Source organism: Drosophila simulans, chromosome 2L (genome assembly GCF_016746395.2).
Source record: "Drosophila simulans strain w501 chromosome 2L, Prin_Dsim_3.1, whole genome shotgun sequence".
Classification (NCBI taxonomy): domain Eukaryota; kingdom Metazoa; phylum Arthropoda; class Insecta; order Diptera; family Drosophilidae; genus Drosophila; species Drosophila simulans.
In genome coordinates this window covers 10548735-10570765 of record NC_052520.2, presented here as the reverse complement: position 1 = coordinate 10570765, position 22031 = coordinate 10548735, and the positions used below count along the sequence as shown (strand labels likewise).

Below are 22031 nucleotides of genomic sequence, written 5' to 3'. Positions count from 1 at the left end.
CGCATTTTAAGCTTAAAATATCTGTGGAATAAAATATTGCTCTAAGTGCTGGATGAATTCTCTATGAATACAGTGTTAGTATGGTTTAGGGGGAAAATACAGAATTGGAACTTCTCTATAATTTTTGCCAGTGTAGTCCCGTTGCTGGTCTTGTGGCTTTGACTCCTGCTGCGACCAGGATAAAGTTTTGCACCCTGGCTGTCGAAATGAGTTGCGTTTTAAGTCGCAATTAAGTGTTGGTGCTGTTTCCCGCTCCTTCTTCTTGAAAGCTTCCCATCTTTCCAGCCATTGGGGCAGACTAAAACCGCAGTGGGTTTTTCACCAAAATATATACTTGCTTGGCCCTATCAAAAGTTTGCGATTTCTTAGCCGCTATAATAGTCTGCTATTAAATATATCTTAACACGATTTTATTAGATCCCATTGCTTCATGATTTACAAAGGTAGTATAATAATGGGTGCAATCAGAAAAATCTACAAAAAACATTGCATACTTTTGCTTGTGGGCAATAAGATATAAAATGTAAAATATTCAGACAGCCTTAAACGTTTCGTTTTTACGGTCAATTTAGAACATGAAGGAATGATTTTAATATTAATCCATGATAAATGAACTAGCATGCTTTACATTTTTTTAATGATGCTGGAAATCCCATATCTAGAGATACACAAAGCATTGGCTTAATTTCAATAGCTGCAAGTCTTTAACTTATTTTTTCTTCAGGTTTCTTGTTGCCCAAAAAGCATTGAGACAGATTTTCTTAAAGTATGTCTTTTATTAAAAATAATCGTACATTTAAAGTTACTCATAAATTTGTACACATAAATTAAAGTATTGAGAGTAGCACAGAAGACGAATCGAACAATTCTGGTGTAAAAAGTGGACGTATCGAAGTTGGGGCTCTCTGTGGGATGCTTCTTGGATGGATGGGAATGGATTGCGCCTGAGTGATTGCACCTGCGGTCCTCCAGGCGGAGAACTTGGCGATGCTGCGATCGGTAAATTGTTAAAAATGTCATCACAGTCATATGGAAGTGGAACGAAACGAGCTTGGCCAGGCGGCGTCAAAGTCACGCCGGTACTTCCGTTGCGGTGGCGGCGGTGGTCAGGACCTCATCCTCCGCAACATTCTCCGTCGTTGTCGAGGGGATGGGCATGGTTGTGGTGGGATCTGTGACCGGAGCAAAGGTGGTTGCCCTGGCCAACATTTCCATGCCCAGTCCGTGGGGCAGGTGCACATTGGGCGGCAGACCCTCCATCATCTGCTGCTGCATCTGCTGGCGGAGCTGCTGGCGCTGCAGCTGCATGGCCAGGTAATTGGCCAAATTGGCCGTGAGCTTGGCCCGATGATTCTCCACCCGGCGTACATTTCGCACGAGGCGATTGTACACCAGTGGCTTCACATCGATGGCCCACAGGAAGTCAAGGTGGTTAAAACGCTCCATGGGCACCAAATACTTGTCGATCACATTGGGCAGCTCGCGGGCCAAACGGTCCACTCCCGTGGTGGAGACGAGCAGATCATTCACCGAGTAATACAATGCCACCGGCACTTTCACCCTGGACAAGTCGTAGTCCGGCGGAGTCATCCGGTTGTACTCCAGCTGGTTGCGCAGATAGCCGCGGTCGAACTTCCGGAAATGGCCCGACTTCATCAGCTGGCCAAAGTGCTCCAGCTGCTTAATCGATGCTCCCGATGGCGTGTGGCTCAGCATCACAGGAAGCATGGTCTAAAATGGATATATATTTAGTATATATTTTTGATATTCAATAAACTCCTTTTAAATTAAATCGAGTCTAAGTGCATGGCTAATCGCCATTCCGAATCCCACACCTGTTTCTCGCACAATGTAACAACGTGCACCCATGTTCCGAATGCCCAGCATGGCAGCATTATCCCCCCACATATAACACATGGAGGCGGGCGTGGAGGGAGGAGCAACTGGGTGACCAGGTTCATGTCGGGCCATGGAATCGCGCCTAATTTGCATGCATTGTCGCTTGTTTTCGGTGCTCCGGCATCCCGGCCTGCCAGTTAATTATGCCAATTTCAAACAAGAAGATGCCGCCCACTCTTGGCGGCCGTTGACATAATAGATAATGACACCCTTTCAATGGCAGACACCAGGTCAGGTCATGCCCCCACATTCTGTATCCTACATATAGCAACTACCCCTCATCCCCACACTTACATCTTGTTCAAGTAATTTAAGCCCGCCGCACTTTGTGGGCCATAATTTTGATTCTGCGGGTGTTTAGCTTGCGGTCGATTATCGGGCAAAGTTTTGCCTGGGCATTGAGCATATTTAATGCAAACATCGTGGCCGCTTGGGGGACTAAGGCAGTGTTTAAATACGTTTAACCCATAGATAATTGCAGCCCCGAGCTACTTCGTGGGCCCATCTGAACTGTGCACCGACTAAGGGCCAACTAGGTACCGAAAAAGGTATTGAGTTGCACACTCTTTACGTAATTTGGGCTCACAAACGGTCGTGAGCAATTAAGGACATTCCGCACCGACATGTTGTGGCACAAACGGATATGCAAACTATCCCTATCGACAATCCAATTGAGGCGGGTTAATTAAGTGCCAACTTAATGAAGACAATCGAAGGGGACACCCAAATCGATGGCTCTCTCAGTTTGCCCGGCGAGTCACGCGAAATCGTGGCCAAAAACACACCCGTAATCCAATCCCACCTACGGATCAGATCTAGAATACTGCAAAAAATGGGAGAAATGTGAAGATAACTAAACTAAACTAAATATACAACAGGAATAAATAACTAAAGAGCATATTTTTTATCTTCAAAATCAACTGCTGAAATCACTTCCTACCTTACGTAAATTGGAAATATCATTTAATTTTTATCCAGTAAATGAATCAACCGTTTTTCACAGTGCCCCTGCTTACTTTGTTCAGCTGTTCGGAGTTGTAGCCGGCGACCAAAAACAGGATATTCGAGCAGACGTCCTGCGTCATGGCGTTGTCGTGGCACACAACCTGGCTGTGGTCCACTAGGAATTTTGTGTTGGGCATGAATTCCGTGATGCGCAGCATTCGTGTGGCGGCCTGCAGAAAAAAAAAACACGGCATGAGACGGGTGCAAATACGGCATGGAAAATGGAAAATGAGCCAGCCGCATGTGGCGGCCCCAAGCCCAAGCCCAAATCCAAAGCCCGAAGCACCACCCACCGTGAGAAAGTCGAGGAAGAGGACCAGGGTGCGGAACAGGGGGCTCTTCATGTCGTGGATGTAGGCGATGGGCGCCAGGGCGTGCATGGAGGTTATCTTCTGGGTGTAGGCGGGCTGCTCGGAGCACAGGACCCAGAAGATGGCTGTTCCCTGGGAGTGACCGATGTAGTGGACCTGCTCGTATCCCGTCTTGCTCAGGATGTAGTCGATATTGGCCGGAAGGTCGTACTTGCCCATCTCGTGGAAGGTGAAGTCCCAGAACTCCTGGTAGTCGCTATTCAAACTGGTGTGGTTCTTGGAGTACCGATTGCCCCTAGAGTTGCCCATCCACACGTCGTAGCCCAGATCGGAGAGCATGTAGCCTGGATAATATATTTAATTTTATTAATTAACATCACAGGCAGATACTCAATATTGATTTTGGAAATTTTATTAAATACCTCTGCATATGATACAAAAGGAGTACTGAAAATTGCAAAAACCATCGATGCGAAGTATATATATTTAAATAGTTCAATCTTACGTTGATAATATTTTATTTTAGATTAAGTTATCGCTAAATGTTTTCTTTTAGTTAGTATTCAAATTGCTTACTCTTTTGAGAACAGTTTTTCAAAGCCAAAAATGTAGTCAAAATAAAATCACTTTTGAGCCAAACTATATTGTCCTTGTTTGAGTAAAAGTAAATATTTTAACCCTGTAAAATAGCTCACCTAATCCGGACTTGGGTCCCATAAGCACCCAGGTTGCAGAGGTATCCAGAATTCCGTGCATGAGGAGAACCGGCTGGGCTCCCTTCTTGGGAATGCGATGCATTTCCAGGATATAGCCATCCTTCGTCACCACCGTGTGGGTTTCCGATGGATATCCATATTTGCGTATTAATTTGGGCTGGAAGAGCAAAAAAATAGGGGGAAAAAATGCGTCAGAGTGAGAGAAAGGTGTTAGAAGTGCAAATCATGGTAGTGTGAAATTGAGTTGCCATGCTCCACGTTCCGCCTGCCCTTACTGCTTTTTGTTTCTACCCCGTTAATTTGCATAGTTCAAATGGAAGGGCAGGTGGAGGAGACCACCGGTATCCACTGGCAGCGTTATCGTCATCAAGGAGGCAATCGCCTGGCCTTAACCACAGTCATTTGGAAGTAATGAATTTTAATTTGCAGCATCAACAAGTTAATAAAGTTACCAGCCAAGCTGTTGTGGTCCAGGATTTGAGAGGAATGTTAACCCTTCCATCTTAGAGAAGTTAAAGCTAAGTGAAATTGTTGTGGTAGTTTATTTCGGAGGTAGACAGGTAAAACGACATTCTAGCAACTATATTGGCTTACAGAACCTTATAGAACCGCTTTATTGACACCGATGAAAACAAAAGTATCTGGCTAACTATAAAGCAAAACATTGGCGATGCTTTATTGGAACTACAGGTGACGCAAAGTACACGCGGCAACCTCTATAAGCACATCGCCATAGTTTAACCCAGTCACGTATCACGCATACGCACTGTATGACAGCATACTTTTCTTCCTGCTGGCAAATGAATTTATAGGTTTTTCAGAAGTCCGTGATACGTTTGATAAGTCTGTGCGATTATGTAAGCCGGTCGGGTAGTGGGTGGCCGTAGGAAAAACTCGTAACACCATTGTTGAAATTAAGTTATAAACACGCGATTACCCAAATTTCAAAGCAAACAAACTGAAAATCAGCTGGATTGAGTGAAAAAGCTACAGAAAGAGAGGCTATGCGGGCCGACTGGCATTTTAATTAACCTTGGCAGCGAATAGCCCCTCCTGTTGTTGGCCAGAAAATAATATAAACACTGCAATTGGCCAATTGACTTGCCGGCTGGTTGGTCAACATGAGGAAGTGGTACGCAAAGTAAGCCAGCGAAATGTTTTTTTCCTGCTCCGTTTCTGCATGTTTTGTATTCGGCCGATTTTTGCCAAATGTTTAAGCATAAATTTGGTTTATTTTTTCAGTTTTATTTTTGTGTTTTTTTTTTTGGCCATTTCCTTGCCTTTTGTCTTACGTAATTTCTTTGTTTCGAGAATGAATGAACGTGCGAACGGGGCGCAGAGAAGCCGCAGAAAGTGACTTGGCCAAGCCCCGAAAAAATTGCAACAGCTGCTGGCGATGCTACCCGGCAAAGTTTTTGTTTTTCTTAGCTTGACACACATTTGGCCAAACAGCCGGCCAATATTTGCGAAGCGCCGCGAAGGCGTTGCAAGATGCTCAAAATGCAACAAAGTGCTGCCGGCAGCTGGATTTTCCCGCCCAGCGTGTTGGCCAATCTCGGAAAGTTTTGAAACTCGCACCACATGACAAATGTTCAGTAATAAAAATGTTTGCAATATTTATCTGTGGTCAAGAAAAATGGCAACGCATTAAATTAATTGTTATATTTATCATCGCAATGTGAAGAAATTCCATTAATCACAGATGCAACATAATGTGTAATCATACTTATACAATGTTCAATTATTAATTGTTTAACAGAATTTGCGAATTGAATAAAGAAAAAACTAGAATTTACCAAATCATATTGATATAGCAAAAATTTTTTAATAATTTTGTTCTAAAATAAACAATGCCGTTTTTCATGATTTAATTCAATCATATGAAATGAAATAAGCTGTTAACAGAAAACAATTAGACAAAAGTACAATAAAACTGCACAAATATTGAACTATTTGATTTAACGCCAATTTTAAAACGCACAGTAAATAAATCAAATAAATTGCCGGGCAAACAATGTGCGCAAACCATGGAAAAACTATAATTAAATAAATAAGAGTGGCTAAAATGGAAGCAGGGACTGGGAGAGGCCGATGGAAAAGTAAATGTTGAACTACACCGATTTCGACCTGGGCCAATGCAAAACTAAAATGTGGCTGTTTGTTGGTAAGTCGTCTTTTTTGTGTTTGGTCGGTTTCTTTTTCATATTTTTACTGTTTTGCTAACTGAACTTTTCGTTCATTCGACTGAAAGCCGCAAATGCTTCATTAGCACCTACAAAATCGTCTTGAGTTGCGATTAACATAATGCTCATCATGACCCACTAATTTTTGTGTTTGCCTGCCTCCGGTTTGTGTCCATGCTAATTGGCAATGTTGTGCGGCTTGATTGTACAGTGAGCACTGACCTAGAGTAACACAGTTTTTTTTATAATCGCCTCACAACCGGTTTCCTTAAATAAATTCACACATCTTAACTGCGTGTTTGTATAACAATCGAAAATAAGAAATGTATTCATATTTCCAATTTATTCAGTGCAACAAGATTAAATCGCATAGACGAAGTACCTACTGTAATGGCATGGAACTTTTGGGCGTGCATGGGCATCGGCTTCCATGATTTCGTTTGCTTTGTAGTTTTCCTCTAAAACCCAATGCAAATTTTGCAGTGTCAACGTGTGGGGGACTATTTATAGGGGGCTTTGTGGCGTGCCTTTGATTCATTTGCATAAAACACTTTTGCAGCTCGAACTTGAGCTGAGCTCGTCAGTGGATCAGTTTTGAAGAAGACCCACCACCAGCCACTCTTGAGTTTTTCGGTTGGACGGACGGCTGGCTGGGCTCTCGATGTCGATATCCACTTTGAGACCATCGCTCATTTTGTAACTGACCTTGATATTGACTTCGGCTTTTATCACAGTCATTATAATGACTGCCGTTCGGTTCGAAACGTCTCGATGGCATCGCCACCGACCCCAACCAGTTTTTCCTCCACTCGTTCGATGCCTGGGTCTTTGGCTGCAGTTTCTGTGCCGCCGTGCTGACTTTATTCCGCTGCCGACTGACATCGTTTTAATGACATCAAAATCTTAGAGGTTAATCACATTTGAACCCTGCTCTCAAGATGTCTAATCAAGTGGAGCAGCGAGTTCAAATTTATGCAAATTACTTCAATCGATTAGGGTTGCTAGAATAGCAACAAGTGGTTATAATAAGCTCATAATCGATTGGTATTAAGCGAATAAAGTTTTAATTAATCACACATATTTAGTTGAACTAGTACATATTTTTGGTAAAATGAACAATTTTGTTTTTAAAGAAGAATACTCAGCATATTCAAATCTAGCCTTTGAAATTTCCTTTACAACTCATTACAACACCTAGACGTAATCAGTCCAAAAGACATCCATTTGCCAATACTCGGCATGTTGCGGCCCAAAAGAAAAGACAATGCGGAAATCTTTAAATTCAAATTAAAGCAAAAACGAGACAATTTTATGCAAAACAAAAGCGCAAAATATCCAGAGCCAAGCCAAATGCCGAAACTATTTCCTTATTATTGGGGTAAAAGCCTTGGGCTTTCTTCGTTGACATTTTGCGGGGAGTTGTGGTGGGAGAGGCGGTTGGGGGAGTCAGTGGGTGGTGGGCGGAAGGCGGGCAGACTGCTAACCCATATTTCAAAGTCAGTCAAGCGCTGCGGACGTGGACAGGTTAGCCTAATTGCACGTTGATCATTGTGGCGTTGACAATTTCAATTTGTTATTGTCAGCCGCGAGAGGTGTCCCTCTGTGCGATACGAGTTGTAAGTGCACATAGATAGATACATATCTGGCCATCTTCCAAGCCCCCTGATTATGCAATTTGGCAACGTGCAGAAATTGTGAAGCGGCCTGGTGTTTTGTTCCGAATTTAGTTACATTGCAGACACGCGCCTGTGAACGCGTTCGAGAAAGCCCAGCCATGACTTTGCATAAGATCCACTTGGAAAAAAAGTACACAGGCACTTGGGTTGACAATGTGCCAGGTAGTATAGGTATATATAGGTATATATTTCTCCCTTTATTAGTTTCTGGGCCTGCGCAACGGCTCGAATCACGTAAATCGCATAAATACGTTACGTTATCGTGGCCAAATGTATGCCTGCTGAACACTTGTTAATAACTCTTTTCCTTCGGCTTTGCTTTGGTTTATTGGCTTTGTTAATTTTCGCCCGTCTGTTTGTTGACCCCACCCTGAAAGCTAATGCGATTGGGTAATCTTCAGCTCGGTGTGATCTTTGATATTTGGCTGGCTAAATCTGCTGTTTCTCGTAGACACCATGTGAAATGCAAATTTCCTGGCCTTGAGATAATTCGTTTTTGAAAACCCATGGAAAAGCAGCCGCAGGCACTTACAATTGTGTGAACAAATGCCCAACGAACACGTTGATCTAATTGCTGGGCACGTGAGCGTTGTAAATGAGCTCAAGGTCAGTTCGCACTTACCACGGCTATCAATTCTAAAAGCCCAGCTCATTAAACGAACTCTGATGTCTGTGGCTGCCATAAAACGCTTGTTTCGTATTGGATCCATTTCAACGAAGGCTAAGCCCGGCTTTTGTTTTGTTGAAGGTGGGTTCGAAAACTATAATCAAATAAATATAAAACCTGATTCGATTTCTCCCAAAAGTGGAATCCCCTATGCAGTTCATTCTGTCACCTATTAAGTCATAGAGCTCGGCGTTACTTCACGCCAGCAATGATGGCTCGTAAACCTTTTAATTAGCCTGAACTCTAGAAATAAATCCATCAGTTACGTACTCGCCGTTGTGTTAACTCACTCACTAAAGTTAGACATGATTAACGCCATAAAAAGGCTACGAAATGTACACAAGTTACGGCAACTCCCCCTTTCTCTTCAAACAAAAAAACAAAAAAAAACAAAGGGAAGCGGATGGAAAGTGCAGTGGCAACTGCAGTTGATCACGACAGGTGACCATTACCAGGTGCCACTGGACAGCTCAAATAAAATCCGTAATACTTGGTTCTCACACGAATATGTCGAGTCAACGAACCCTGAGAACGGGAACTTTCTTTCGGCGGCGTGGAGTGAAAAGTGTAAATTTATATGACACACAAAAACTGCTCGACCAAAGTAAATACCAGAACAGAACGCGATAATGCCGTATAGAAAATCTATACAGCGGTGTTATAGAAACAACACAAAGTCGCCGTGGAAAACCAATGTCAATGCAAGAGGGAACTCAAGCGTGGAGTTTTGACCGACTTGGGCCCATAAATCAAAACAGCTTTCTTCTAAAGTACTGTTTTTAGGTACAAATATACGAAAGGCATATAATTGATAAATGAAGAAACAATGATTTTTTAACTTTTTGTTAGAAAAAATGCCAGCACATTAATAGTTAATTTTCACTAATATTAAAGTTTCTCAAGTCATTTCATTACCTAATAAATTACTATAATTATTCACAGATTAATTGGTATTATTCATGTGGTTAAACCAACTAATAATCAACACAAGTGACATACTGACTGATTTATCCCTTTCATAGCACATTCTAGAACATTCTTACAAAAGACTCACCGTGATGAGGGATGCATCCTCGAGGACATCCGATTTGAGGTTCCTTCCGCCGCCGGCCAGGTTGGGGTTGCTCGAGAGCAGGACGGAGTTGAGCAGGTTCTTGAAGCTCAGGGAGCTGTAGCTAAAGGGCGAGAGGAGGGTGAAGGCACCGGCCCGTCCGCACACCTCGAGAGCGACGAGGCAGTGCAGCAGCAGGGTCAACAGCAGGCGACCCTTGACCTCGACGGTGGGCCGCATCGGAAAGCCGGAAGGGAAGGAATCGCACCCAAACTTCAAACACTCAAGGCGACACTCACGGCGACACTCACTCCAGACACTCACTCACTACTCACTGGCTGGCCAAGCGACTCACGCTCAGTCGGACACACAAAATGGGGCAAATTGGCAAATGCAACAGTTGCTTGCACTTAAGCGTAACGGTTACGTCGCCACTATCTTTTTTTCTCCCCGCTTTCGTCACACTTGTCAGTTACGTGTGGCGTTTTGGCACTCCGAATGTCTCGCCGGTATCCTTCGGATCGACTTTGGATCGTGGAACTAATTCCCACGAAGAGCGCGTTGTATGGTATGAGTTGGATATTCCGATTCACTTGATCGTGGCGCGTGATCAAAAATCTGCGATGGCAACCGTCTGGCTTGAGATTCGTCGTTCGACTGGCCGCTTCGTAGGCAGAATGAGCTGAGCTAGGCTCGAATTGCAGCCACGATCTGCGGGCCAACTTGTTCGAGCCGGCTCTTGTGGATCGCGAGTTCGTGGATGGTAGTGAATAGCTTTAAAGCGGGCGTAAGCTGCGCTCAATTTGTTTGTTTCTTTTCTCAAGACTTAATTGTAACATAGATGACACTTGTGATTATGCACTGTAAATATATAAAGTTACTAACGTTATTATAATTAACTATAATCCTATTATTATTGTTTTATAAATCTTCATTGTGTTTGTGAAAGACAGGCTTTACCTCATTTTGTTAAATAAACTAGTCGAAATAAAATTTAGCCGATGTACATTAATTAAATGAGTAATTCGAGTAATTTTCATCTTAAAACTTTAAATTTAAATCACAAACGTTTTTTCTTCAAGTGTAAATTTTGCCGACCTAGCTCAACTCCCCCAGATTAGTCAGCTGATCAAACCGACATGTTCGACGCCCCCAATGCAACAAAACCTCCCTGCCCCTCCTGCCCACTTCGCACTCAAAGTTTGGCGCGTGCCAATCAAGTTTTTTGCCTAAGTCTTTCGTTTCGTTTCGCTTTCGTTCGGCAGCAAAAGTTTTTGGTTGGACGCGGCTTGTCTCTGGGTTCGATCCGTTTAGCCGTTAGGCGTTGGGTCGTTGGATCGCTGGATCGCTGGATCGTTGGATCTTTTGGCACGTACCGAGCGTCTTAGTGACTTGGTTGCGTGTTCGGTTGCCGCCAAGGCAATTGCAATTGAAGCCCCCATCCCAAGACCCCGGCTGACGAAATATTTGGCCTGGCATCGGGTTACGTCTGCATTTGGCCAAATTAAAATGCAGGCTGAATTACACACTATTTTGCTTTGTGCCGCGCCTGGCTGAAGGCGGGAGTTCGGGAGCAGCACTCCCCTAAATGTTCATGTGTACATACATATATCATTGCGCGATTTGTTGTGATTGCCCGTCATTTGTTTTGTTTATATTTCGCCGCCGCGCTTGCCATCTGCATCTTGGGACTCACTGGGCCTTGTGTGTTTAGCTGTCTGTTCCCACCAGCTTTGGCAACGATATCTTCCCGTTTATCTCAGATTTCTTGCCGCACCGGTTGGCCTTGGCCGGCCAATTTGTCGGGCCTTCAATGACAACTGCGCTCAGGCATTAATCATAAATTCAATAACCATTTTTACATGCATTCTTACCACATCCCATCAGCAATCAAAACTGGCGAAAATAAAAAACTCAAGCTTCGCGAACACTGTCCAAAATGCCCTCGAAGAATTTATTTTCATCTTGGACTTCTCGATTGGTTTATGAGCTGCATATAGACATTTTTAGTGAATCTGAAGATCATTTTAAATATTGTTTTTCTTAAAGTTCAATATAGATATTTCATTGAACAGTGCAGTGTGAAATGCTGCAGACAATTGTGACTGAATCGATCACCGATTTCGAATGATCATATATGATCTGTAGCCTCAAGGCAACCAATCGTATAGCAATGCACTTAAGTGTGCTGCAGAATCGCATGGCCATCGGACTTGGACTTGGAGGAATGTCATGACCACGTGCCACATGCAATCAATGCTGGGGCAGGAGCAGGGCCATCAACTTCTTTTGACTGCCGTGATTATTATGGTTGTGTTGCTGTGCTTTTCGTTATTATCTTGCTGGGATTGTTACGACTGCAATTACGAGTATCTCGGGTTTTTTGGCCTCACTGAGATTCTTACAACACTTCGTGCGTCGGATTTTCGGGCAGCGAAATTAGCGCAGATGAAAAAATTTTAAAAATGTTCACATGTTTTTGGTCAACAATGCAATGATAAATTATTATCAATTTGTAGAAAAACACCTTTTTCCACACTTTTTTAGGTATAATTGGATCTATTAGTTCTTAAAAAAACAAAATTTTTATTATAAATAATAATGGCTATTTGAAAGTTGTTTTAGAAACCTCAAAGACATAAACCGAAAAAAGCGCATTCCCTCGTCCAAAAGTAATCACTGCGCTGTGGAAAATTACCCGTTGTTGCGTAATAGGTTAATGCCGCCAATCTCAAGGTCGCAAGGCGCGAGTTAACTTTTTTTCTTGTAATTTGTTTGTCCGCTGCTGTCCGAATTTTTGTGATTTTTGTTTTGCTTTTATCCCGCATCACAGCATGACACTGAAAATGTTTATTGGGATCAGAGGGAAAAGGGGTAAACTTTTTTTCCCTCGGTAATATCGCTGTTGTCCTCAGCCTCTTGTAAATGACCTTGGGGAGGAGTGCGTGGTGGCACATTTTTCTGTGTTTGCTTTATGGTTGACACACTTTCCGGCCGACCATCTCATTTCCATATCATCTTACGCTCGCTAATATCCACAATGTGCCAGAAGTGCTTAATTAGCGCACTTGACATCGCTCCGGGCTTGGGTTTAACTACTCAGGAGCGCCTTAATTATAGTGCTTACACTTTAATGGCCCTTAATCCGCTCCCAATTGCTTCGAACTTCTAGCCCGAGGGGAACGAACGAGTGACTTGCTCATTTAGAAATTAAAAAATTAAACTTTTAGTGAACATTTAATTTTATTTGGCCCCTTAACTGGCACGTTCTAGTTGCAATTAAGGTAAGCAAAATAATGATCTCCGAAAAATTATCAACAAAACGTCAGCAGTTCGTCTTAATAGATGGGTTTTAAACAAATTATGTTCTATTCTAGTCATTGCCAATGCAATAAAGCCTCTAATTGCGGAATTATAACGATAAATTTGAGAGTGAAGATAGTACCCTACTTTTATGAATGAAGTTAATTGCTCGTGCCTCTGAACCCACCTAATTGCATTCTTTGCGCCAAAATCAAAGCTGGAATTCAGACCGGGTCGGCTGTGGAATGATCCAGACAGTCAGTCCGCGAAAGGATACGCCCTACGGGTAAGCAAACCGCCACTTAATTGTGGCGCCGCCGCACACCCACGCCAAAAGCGACTTCAAATAGTAAGTCGCAGTCAAATAACTACAATCAGGCCGTTGGCGGCAGAAAGTCCCACTTAAGTGGGGCGTTTTCTATCACCCAAGTTGGGGCCAGCGTAACATGGTAGTTTTGGGGTATTTTATTAGCAGTGCAACTGGGTTCGGGACTGGCTCTTCTCCCGGCGATTATGTAAAGTGATTTCTTGTGCTCAGAAACTTGGGACCCTCGGCTGCGGCTATTACTGTCATCAATATTTGGTAACGAATTCCAATTGCATGGCATTCCAATTTCAGGTTGATTGCACTAACTATTTTGCAGTCGCAGTCGCAGATGCAGTGGCAACCCACTCGGGTCGCTTCTCTCCATCGACTGGCCTGTTATTATATAACCTTCCAGCCAGGCGGCAGAGCTGCTCCATCTCTTTCACTCCGCTCGCACACAAAATTTTCCAAACAGAGAAAACTCTGCTAATGGCGACATCGAAAGTCGTTTCAAGTGTACTCTATAATGCGAAAAAGCTGCACAAATACGCAAGGTGTTTGACCAACAATATTTTATTCACCCGATTCAGATAGTTAACAAAACTCCCGTACGAAGAGTTTCTTAGCAAGGATTCCCATCAACCTGCTTCAGGCATTTCATCCAAAACTCGTATAATTCTCAGTATTAGGGCTTGAAGTTCATGATATTCTTCGATGTTGGCTAAACCAACAATAGCATTCCTCCTTGATCTCCTCGATCGTCTAGTTTTGACCATTTTAGGCGTTTTTTAATTTTTTTAGATTTTAAGGAAACTTCCTTAATGTACAATTGAATATCAGAAAGTTGCTTTCACGACTAAGGAAAGGCGTTCAAAACAAATCAGGCTTAAAATAATGCTACTTGCTTACTTGGATGTTAAAATGTTAAATGTTAATGATAAAATGGTGATTCTTGCTTTTTCATTTAAGAAAATTCTTCCAATATACTTAAATCTATACAAATAATAATATTTAATTTATAATATTTATAACTGCGAATATTGAACGAATAAACGTATAGAATTTGTTGAATGGAATTTTCAATGTTTTATTGCAATACTTCGATTTCGGGTAGGGCATTTCCACTTGTTGTTTTAAAATCTAGTCTATTGCAGTTTTTTAGCCAACTTTTATTTTATTTTGGCTGTGCTGGCAAAACGAGACATGAGACACAAGACACGAGGCAGAGCCCCAGCGGTGTTGTTTGTTTGCTTTTCCGTGCCACAGTAATAACAACAACAACAGGTGGCCCGAATGCCTTGCCAGATTTGTCATCCGCCAGATACAACAGCAACAAAACGAACAACAATATCGAAAATGTTGGTAAATGTGTCATGGTACCAGGCAACCGTCTCTGTCACTGTTCCTGTTTACATATCTTGCAATATTTCTGAGCAAAAATGCCAAAGCAAAAGCAAATTTTCCCGACAGCAGGTTTTTTGGCGCCCACCCGCCGATGTGAGTGAGTGTTTTTGTTTGAGTTGCCTCGATCGTTCGATTGACACACATCCCATCCCAAAAATTAGTTATGGGGATATAAACTAGATGTCAGCTCCATCTCGGGGGATTTGTTTGTTAATGTCGCCAATTCTAGTCAACGTCTTGTTCAATTTGCTAACGTTTGTTGCAGATGACAAGGCAGAAAGATGATGGCTTATGGGAAAAATATAATAATGACAATGGTAGAATATATTTTAACATTAAGTGTAGTAGTCATTTAAAATTCATTTAACATAGTTGTTATGCGATAACCTCGATTAAATTAAATAACTCAAAGGTTACTTCCTTAGCCAAAGCATAGACTTGAAAAATACCGGAAACAGACATTTGGCAACCAAATGAGCATAAGAAACTGCTTATTTGCCAGCTAAAGGATAAGTAGTTCAATTTTGATAAAAAAAAATGAGCGCAAGCTCTGCTAATTAGCTGTCTTATGTATGTGTAATAGTGTTTCCCCAAGCAGGTTCTGGTTTTATTGGCCGCCATAAACATTGCCCCCTTCTCCATACACTCACTTTTTGTGACACACAAAGTGCGCAAAACACGTAACAATTAAAAACATTAAAAGCATTTTATATAATACCGCAGAGACAGGCAAACAATAAGCACTTCACACGCTTTAAACCATTTGCGCTGATCCCCAACACACCCTTTGGGAAATCTGAGTCTAGTTTTGACACAGCTTCGACGTACCCCGTAATAATGAGTGCCACAAGCAAAAAGTCTGAGAAATAAACTATGTTTATTAGGCTTTGACAAGGAAACGATCACATAACATATGCCAAATATATTTGAGACATGCTGTAGACAATAAGACAGGCATTTATGATACGAATTAGATATTATAAGATTGAACGCAGCTGTGTGCAAATAAAGATCTTGTGTGGAATATAGAAGATAAAGCACATTGTTGTCATCAATCTGAGGGTAATATTGCTTGAAATTAGCTAAATGAATATAAAGATATAGCAAATGAGAAGATATGTCATCAAATAACAGAAAATATACGATCTGGGAAACAAATTGCTTTAAACTGTCCTACTTCAAATGAAGATCATTTGTTAGAAATTTAAACACCATTATTTAAATTGTTCAACGTGTTTTTCAAAATGCAAATTTCCAGTGCAGCCTCAGCATTTTGTCCAAGTGAGCGTTAGCCGAAATTATGTTAATTGCACAGATGCAAGCCGCATTTGTATCTGGACCTCTGTATCTGTATCTTTGCGCCGTAAACGTGGCCGTATCTGTGGGCCATGCGAATGCAAATTAGACGCCAGAGTCGAGAGATTGCCCCCGAGAATGTGTTTTGGTTTCGATGGGGGCTTGGGGGACTTGGTGTGCCACGCATAAATTTCCTCATGCCTGAGCGATTCAAGCGACCATTTTGCAACTGGCCCACGGGGCAGGGTAATGTGGAAATGCGAATGTTTATGCTGAAATATGTTGAAAGGATATTTTATTGAGCGAGATCAAGTGGTCGGGGGGCAAATGAGTGAAGGGGCTGCGTTTGTTCAGCCACAAAGTTGCATAATTAATTTGTTTACACAGTTGTACACGAACTCAACGCAATTTTCCGGGGGCTGGCTCCAGCTAATGGGGATGCGGGCAAAAACCTGGTCATTCCCAAAAAGAATCGCACGGCGGAATTTCGTATAAATTAATTTTGGTGCACTTAAATTACAATTCAGTTTAAAACTAAAAGAAAAACACAATAGTGAGGCATAAATAAAACAAATTTGTGCATATCTCAGCTCCTTTGTCACATTGTCATTTCATTTGAAGGGAGGCACTTAAAAATGAATTATTATGCAGCTCGAATGTATCTGCTATCAGCTTGCACACGAACTTAATGCCAGACTGTCATCGAGCCACATATGGATTGTACGTTTGGACAAGGGTTATATCATTAACTGTATCATCGATAAAAGTGTTCATTTCCAGCGAATATTTATTTATATTTGGTGCCATCCTTCGGTCGGTCTATTGCCTTTTTATTTTGTTGTTTTATTCAGTGTTTATTATGGCTGCTTTAATGCACATTTCCGGTCTGCAGTCGGTTGAAATGCAACAATGCCAGCCATGGCGTCAAATGTTTTACAGCCAGATAAGAAGTTTAATTTATGCGAAAACATGTTTGAAGCTTCTGCCGTCTGCCGATGCGACCAGACACCAAATGGTATAAATACAGCGCAGATAGCCGTGTAGTGTGGCTTCAGGATGTGGCGGGCCTTGACCACGCCCACAGTTCCCACGCCGCCCCCGGCTGCCATTGCTATTGACCTTGCATGGCGGCTAACTTCAAACCCCAACAAAGTCACAGCCCGGCAAAAATTGGCCATAAATTTTGAAGCAAAGTCCCTTTTCCGTTTTTGCGGTTGCCAATGAGCGGTGAATTTTTTTCCATGTTGGCGCTACTATTTATTTATTTAGCGCCATGTTTTGTCTAGACTCTCGCTGACTGACACTCTCTCCGATATTTGTCAAGCGATAACTCCTTTTTATGGCCACCCATTGTCTGCAGGCTGGAGCCACTGCCACAGTGGCAGCCCCATCGGATTTTATGCCACTTCCGTCTGGCTGAAACCAAAAACCAGCGGCCGGAGGAGCGTGCCTCTGCATAAGCGGGCTGGCAATTAAAAGCAAAGATTCCAGACATTTCAGCCACCGCAGAGTGAGTGGGTGTGAGGCGTGGGTGGGTGGCCAGTAGATCGCAATCCCATCATTAATTAAGCCCATGCCCGGAGGTGTTGATAGTTCCTTCCAATCCCGCACTCCGGATCCAGATACATTTTCCGATGCAGATATCTGGTTGCGGCAACATGTTGCTGGCCGGCATTTCGCCGGCAGCCCAGAAGTATGCAACGCAATGTGTGTGGGGAACTCATTAAAATGTTTGCGCTTGAGGATATTCCAAATGGCACAAGGACAGATTTAAGTCCCCAAATTGGTGTCTGCTGCTTAAACGTTTCTATTGTGAAAATTCTGTATGTTAGCTTTAAAAAAATTGAAGAAGCGGTATGTACTGATATTGAAATGTTATGATATTAAATGCAGTCGTAGTTTTTTATTAGTCAAATATATTTATTATGGAAATTAAAAAACGGAAGAATTGCATTTAGATTTTTGATGCTTTTTTATTATTTATTATACTACTAAAAACATATAAAAAAAGTAGTTAGATCAAAAATAAATTGCAAATAACACACAGCGCAGCAGGACGTTGGTTTGGCCAGTTGGAACTCCAGACAGACACGTACTGTAAAACTTCCTCCCGGCACCTTCCTCATTTTCCTGGTTGATTAGTAGTACGGTTGCGGGATAACTTTACTTTTCATCGGATATCTCCCAGCCACTCACATCGTCAAGGGCGCCGCACTTTCAATCGCAAGATCACTCGAATAAGTCCGGTTGGCCGGGCAACCTGTGTGTATTCCGGCGGTGCATGCGTCCCTGCTCATGCTGATTCACCGACTTCAGATGGTTGAGCGTAATGTTGCAGGCATCGCAGTAGAAGACGGCACTCGGATCGGTCAGGGATAGCGGATAAGCGGTGCCTTGGAGGAGCTGTGTGCCCAAGGGCCTTATTGGGGCCAGCGATCCGTTGCCGTTTATCCGGTACATGTGCGAGCCATCGAACGGGACCGTACCAATGCCCATTTCCATGCCCCCGGCGGACTCACCCCCATAGGCCATATGGACCCGTCTGCGGTGGCGTGCACCCGCCAGGTGCATGGCCATTTGGGACTCCGAGGTGATGCTCACGTCGCACAGCTCGCACATGGGGTACTTGATGTCCGTGCGCACCCAATTGCCCTCCCGATCGTAGAAGCCATCACTAAATGGCCTAATCTTGCGGCGTGCCGCCATTCGGTGACGCCGCCCAAAGTAGTGTTGCTGTGCATCCGACAACGAGGTCAGCTTCAGGTTGCACACCTTGCAGTAGAAGTTCGATTGGCCGATGGACCCGCCCATGGCGTCCGCATTCCGTCCAGCAAGGTTGGCGTAGCACTTACGCACCAGCCACGAGCTAATCCTGCGCTCATGGGCACGCGACGAGTAGTGATCAATGGCACTCTGTGTCGACCGAATGACCATGTTACACAATGCACAGTAGTTCCAGCGGAAGAGCGACTGCAGGTCCTGTGGACCGGGTGGAGGTGCCTCCGACGGCAACGGAAAATCTAGAAAAGGAGTTCATTGTTATTCACTAGGGCTAATAGCAAGTTATACATATGTACAGCTTAGGTTCTTTTAGTATTTAAATCAGTATTTTATAGTTTATATCAGGTTGCAGGGGTTTTCCTCACCTGGATTTTGTGTTTTTATCAGTGATTCCTGGCGTATGCGAGGCTCGACCATGGCCACACGACTCTGCAGGTGATTGGGTATAAGTCCGGGTACTGCTCCCTGCGCCTGCCCCTGTCCCTGTCCCAGCTTTGTATGCAGGACAATCCGTTGATCTGCGAAGGCCGCCGGCTGATATTCATAACCATTTTTCGGCTTATCAGACTCCTGGGCGATGTGACCATTGCTTATGTAGCCATTGAGTCCTTTAATAGGGGACTCCACCTGGTGGCTTTGATTTTGTATGAAGTAGTTTTGATCGCTGCTCATGACACTGGGAATATTCGGATCGGGTTGATGGCTAGTCAACGGTTGATGCAGCTGCTTGTTGAGCACATACTCTCCATTGCTGTCCAAGCAAAGTTCGGCGACGTGGCGAGGCTTTTTCACAGCTTGTCTGGGAGCTGTCGGATAACCACTGATAGGATAACCATTGATAGGATATCCATTGATAGGAAAACCATTGATAGGTCGTATGTTATTGGCGACGATAGACTCGGCGTTCTCGCCCAGATAAAACTGTGGAAAATGGGTCGTGGAGAGGGCTTCACTTCCGGGCAAGCCACTCGATGAACTATCTGACACCCAGATGTCCGAGTAGCTCAGCGGACTAGGTTGCTGCTGATATAAACTGGCCATAAAGTGCCCTCTTATATTATCCGGTGATTCACTAGTCACAGCGGGCTCTCTGAAGGTGGCGAAGTCAGTGGCGTCATCCTGCCCGTTGGTGATATGTACCGAAGACTGAATCATCAGCATAGGAGGCGGACCCATGTTGGAGTTCGGTGACCAGACCATCTCCATGATGGAACGCCCATGCATGGGACACGGAGGACGCTCTGGCAGAGGCAGCTTAAGGCCCATATTGTCTAGTGTTCCGGGGGGCACCAATTGCTGGAATCGCTTTTCCTCCTCCTTCAAATCTTCGTTGGTCCAGCCCGTTGGCGGCACATTCACCTGGTAGCGATGCACGGTCTCCTCGTCCGTCCGGCGCAGCTCCACGAGCACGACCACATGACCGGATGGGCAGCGGGGCTGCGGTTGTGGCATAGCGGAGGCCACGCGCACAATGTTCAGGGCGCACTGCTTGGCGATCTGCTCGTGGATGACGGGCACACGTCTTTGCGGATGCATGTTGAAGGCGTGGGACAACATGTCCTGCGGTGTGGCAACTTTTGTATTGGGGATAGCTTACGCACTGGCTGATGCCTCCTTTTTGGGGACTTGGCTGGGATTGGTTGTGGACCTGGTTTCTTAGTTAGCACATCTGGTCCGACTGCGTTGCTCCTTTAATGGCCTCTTTTTTTTTAGTTCTTGGGCTCGTCGATTTTCATAGAAAATAGAGAACTCTGGTCTTCGTTGAAATCAGAATAGTTTTTGGTACACTTGGGTCGCGCAAAATTCCTCGACCGCTTCTTATTTTTTGTGCTACTATTATAATACGAAATGTTGGAAAAACATTTGAATTTGTTGGGGTGTTTAAAATATGTGTGTTCGGTTTTTCCACCAGTCGAAAGCTACATAACAAAACGCAAGTATTCTCCGGTCTTGTCTACGATTTGGATAGAATTGTCAGAGCCAGTCGAGTTTTTCACTTGTCATGTATGTACAGTGTTGCATATTTCCTAATCTGTGTGGGAAAAGTTACAAAACGATAGAGTTGCCATCATCTCACTCAACCCTACTGGGTCTCAATACTAAATCCTCCAATTAACGGAAATTCAAGGAATAATATAAAACTCTTCATCATTTATTCAAGGGGAGACCTGACAAGCCTAAGCAGGTTTTCCCAGAAATTTAAATGCCGAATACTTCAAGGACGCGACCTCCTTCGATTCGGGCACCAAGGTTGTTCCCAAGAGTCCTCTTAACGCACACGCAAATTCCGGGAAATAAGTTGGCAGGGCTTTAAACATTCCCGGAAAATCCACGCATGTGAAATACAGAGGGAAAAGCTGCCGACTCGCATATACATATGTGACTGCCTGGGGACATTAAAATAATGTTTAGCGCGTGATTTGGCCGGCATATCCTTGGCATCAATTGTCAGCTCTCAGCCGGAGGGCAAGTTTATCGGGCGAGTGCGGCGGTGCACCTGTGGGAAAGATTCGGGAGCGGGATGGCATCGAGCCCCTCGCTGCCAACATCAATAACACTAATGGGAAAAGGATAAAGATAAGCATTAAATAACACACGTACGCCGGGCCTTTTGGGGCTTACAGTTGGGAATACCCCACCGAGAAGGGCCTACCGTTTGGCAGGCAGTGCTGCCAACTGAAAATGGCTATAAATAGCCAAAAACAATGTTCTTTGTGTTGGCTTAATTATTTTGTAATGGCTATTTATAATATATTCGGAATAAAATGTTATATTTGTTTAGATTTATTTGTTTTCTTTTTAAGGTAGAGCCCCAACACAGGAAAAGCATGAATTTATGTTTCTATCTTAATTTTATGACACTAATATTCTAGCTATATTTTTTCGATTTTCTTATAATGAAGTGAATAAATAAAGTTTTATCTATTTTCCAGATGGAATTTCTAGCTACTAAAGCGACAACAGTCACAGCCAGCTAAAAATAAGCTATGTGGGCAGAGTTGCCCCAAATTTTGTGGGTGGACTGCGCCTCGAGGGCCACGTACGTGGAACAGTTAAGCGACACGTTCCACCTCCCCCGATGCCGCACACCCTTGGCCATCTTTTGTTTGCTCTGCGCATTTTTCACATTTCGCGTTTCCGCTTCCGCTTGTCGCCATTGTCGTGACTCCGCCGAAAGAAATGTGTCACACACGTGAGCAATTTAAAGCCATGGTCTTGGCTTCCTCGCGCCTCATTTCGATTGCAAACTTAATTTGAAAACTTGGCCTCGCGGCGTGTAAATATGCGTTCAGGATGTGAAATTTATGGCAGCGCTTGGGGCATGGGAAATGCAAATTTTCCTCACTGTTCGTAAGCATTGATTTCTTTCACTTGAGTGAGTGATGCTGATGGAAAGAGCCTAGAGCCACGAAATGGAACGGCAGATTCCCC

The 22031-nt window shown here is 43.6% G+C and overlaps 3 protein-coding genes across 3 annotated transcripts; all 3 read right to left on the bottom strand.

Moving 5' to 3' along the window:
* Positions 1–756: 756 nt before the first annotated feature.
* Positions 757–10199, bottom strand: LOC6731860 (lipase 3). The gene is made up of 5 exons (XM_002078959.3): positions 9512–10199; positions 3911–4088; positions 3198–3559; positions 2916–3074; positions 757–1731 (listed from the first exon to the last, which is right to left on the bottom strand). The coding sequence occupies exons 1-5, from the start codon at positions 9746–9748 to the stop codon at positions 1072–1074; spliced, it is 1596 nt and encodes a 531-aa protein (XP_002078995.1). The 5' UTR covers positions 9749–10199; the 3' UTR covers positions 757–1071.
* Positions 10200–13247: 3048 nt separating this feature from the next.
* Positions 13248–14028, bottom strand: LOC27208016. Its single transcript, XM_016183637.3, has one exon. It carries the CDS (start codon positions 13892–13894, stop codon positions 13757–13759), a length of 138 nt encoding a protein of 45 aa, XP_016024542.1. The 5' UTR covers positions 13895–14028; the 3' UTR covers positions 13248–13756.
* Positions 14029–17784: 3756 nt separating this feature from the next.
* Positions 17785–20592, bottom strand: LOC6731859. The gene is made up of 2 exons (XM_002078958.4): positions 18965–20592; positions 17785–18838 (listed from the first exon to the last, which is right to left on the bottom strand). The coding sequence occupies exons 1-2, from the start codon at positions 20154–20156 to the stop codon at positions 18048–18050; spliced, it is 1983 nt and encodes a 660-aa protein (XP_002078994.1). The 5' UTR covers positions 20157–20592; the 3' UTR covers positions 17785–18047.
* Between the last annotated feature and the right edge of the window lie 1439 nt (positions 20593–22031).

Bases quoted from the DNA above. Each gene is read 5' to 3' on its own strand.
- LOC6731860 (XM_002078959.3), bottom strand. From the start codon at position 9,748: ATGCGGCCCACCGTCGAGGTCAAGGGTCGCCTGCTGTTGACCCTGCTG. The intron at 3,075-3,197 runs GTGGGTGGTGCT...TTTTTTCTGCAG, and splicing joins TCTTCCTCGACTTTCTCACG to GCCGCCACACGAATGCTGCG. The intron at 1,732-2,915 runs GTAAGCAGGGGC...TATCCATTTTAG, and splicing joins ACTCCGAACAGCTGAACAAA to ACCATGCTTCCTGTGATGCT.
- LOC27208016 (XM_016183637.3), bottom strand. From the start codon at position 13,894: ATGGTCAAAACTAGACGATCGAGGAGATCAAGGAGGAATGCTATTGTT.
- LOC6731859 (XM_002078958.4), bottom strand. From the start codon at position 20,156: ATGTTGTCCCACGCCTTCAACATGCATCCGCAAAGACGTGTGCCCGTC. The intron at 18,839-18,964 runs GTGAGGAAAACC...CTCCTTTTCTAG, and splicing joins GATAAAAACACAAAATCCAG to ATTTTCCGTTGCCGTCGGAG.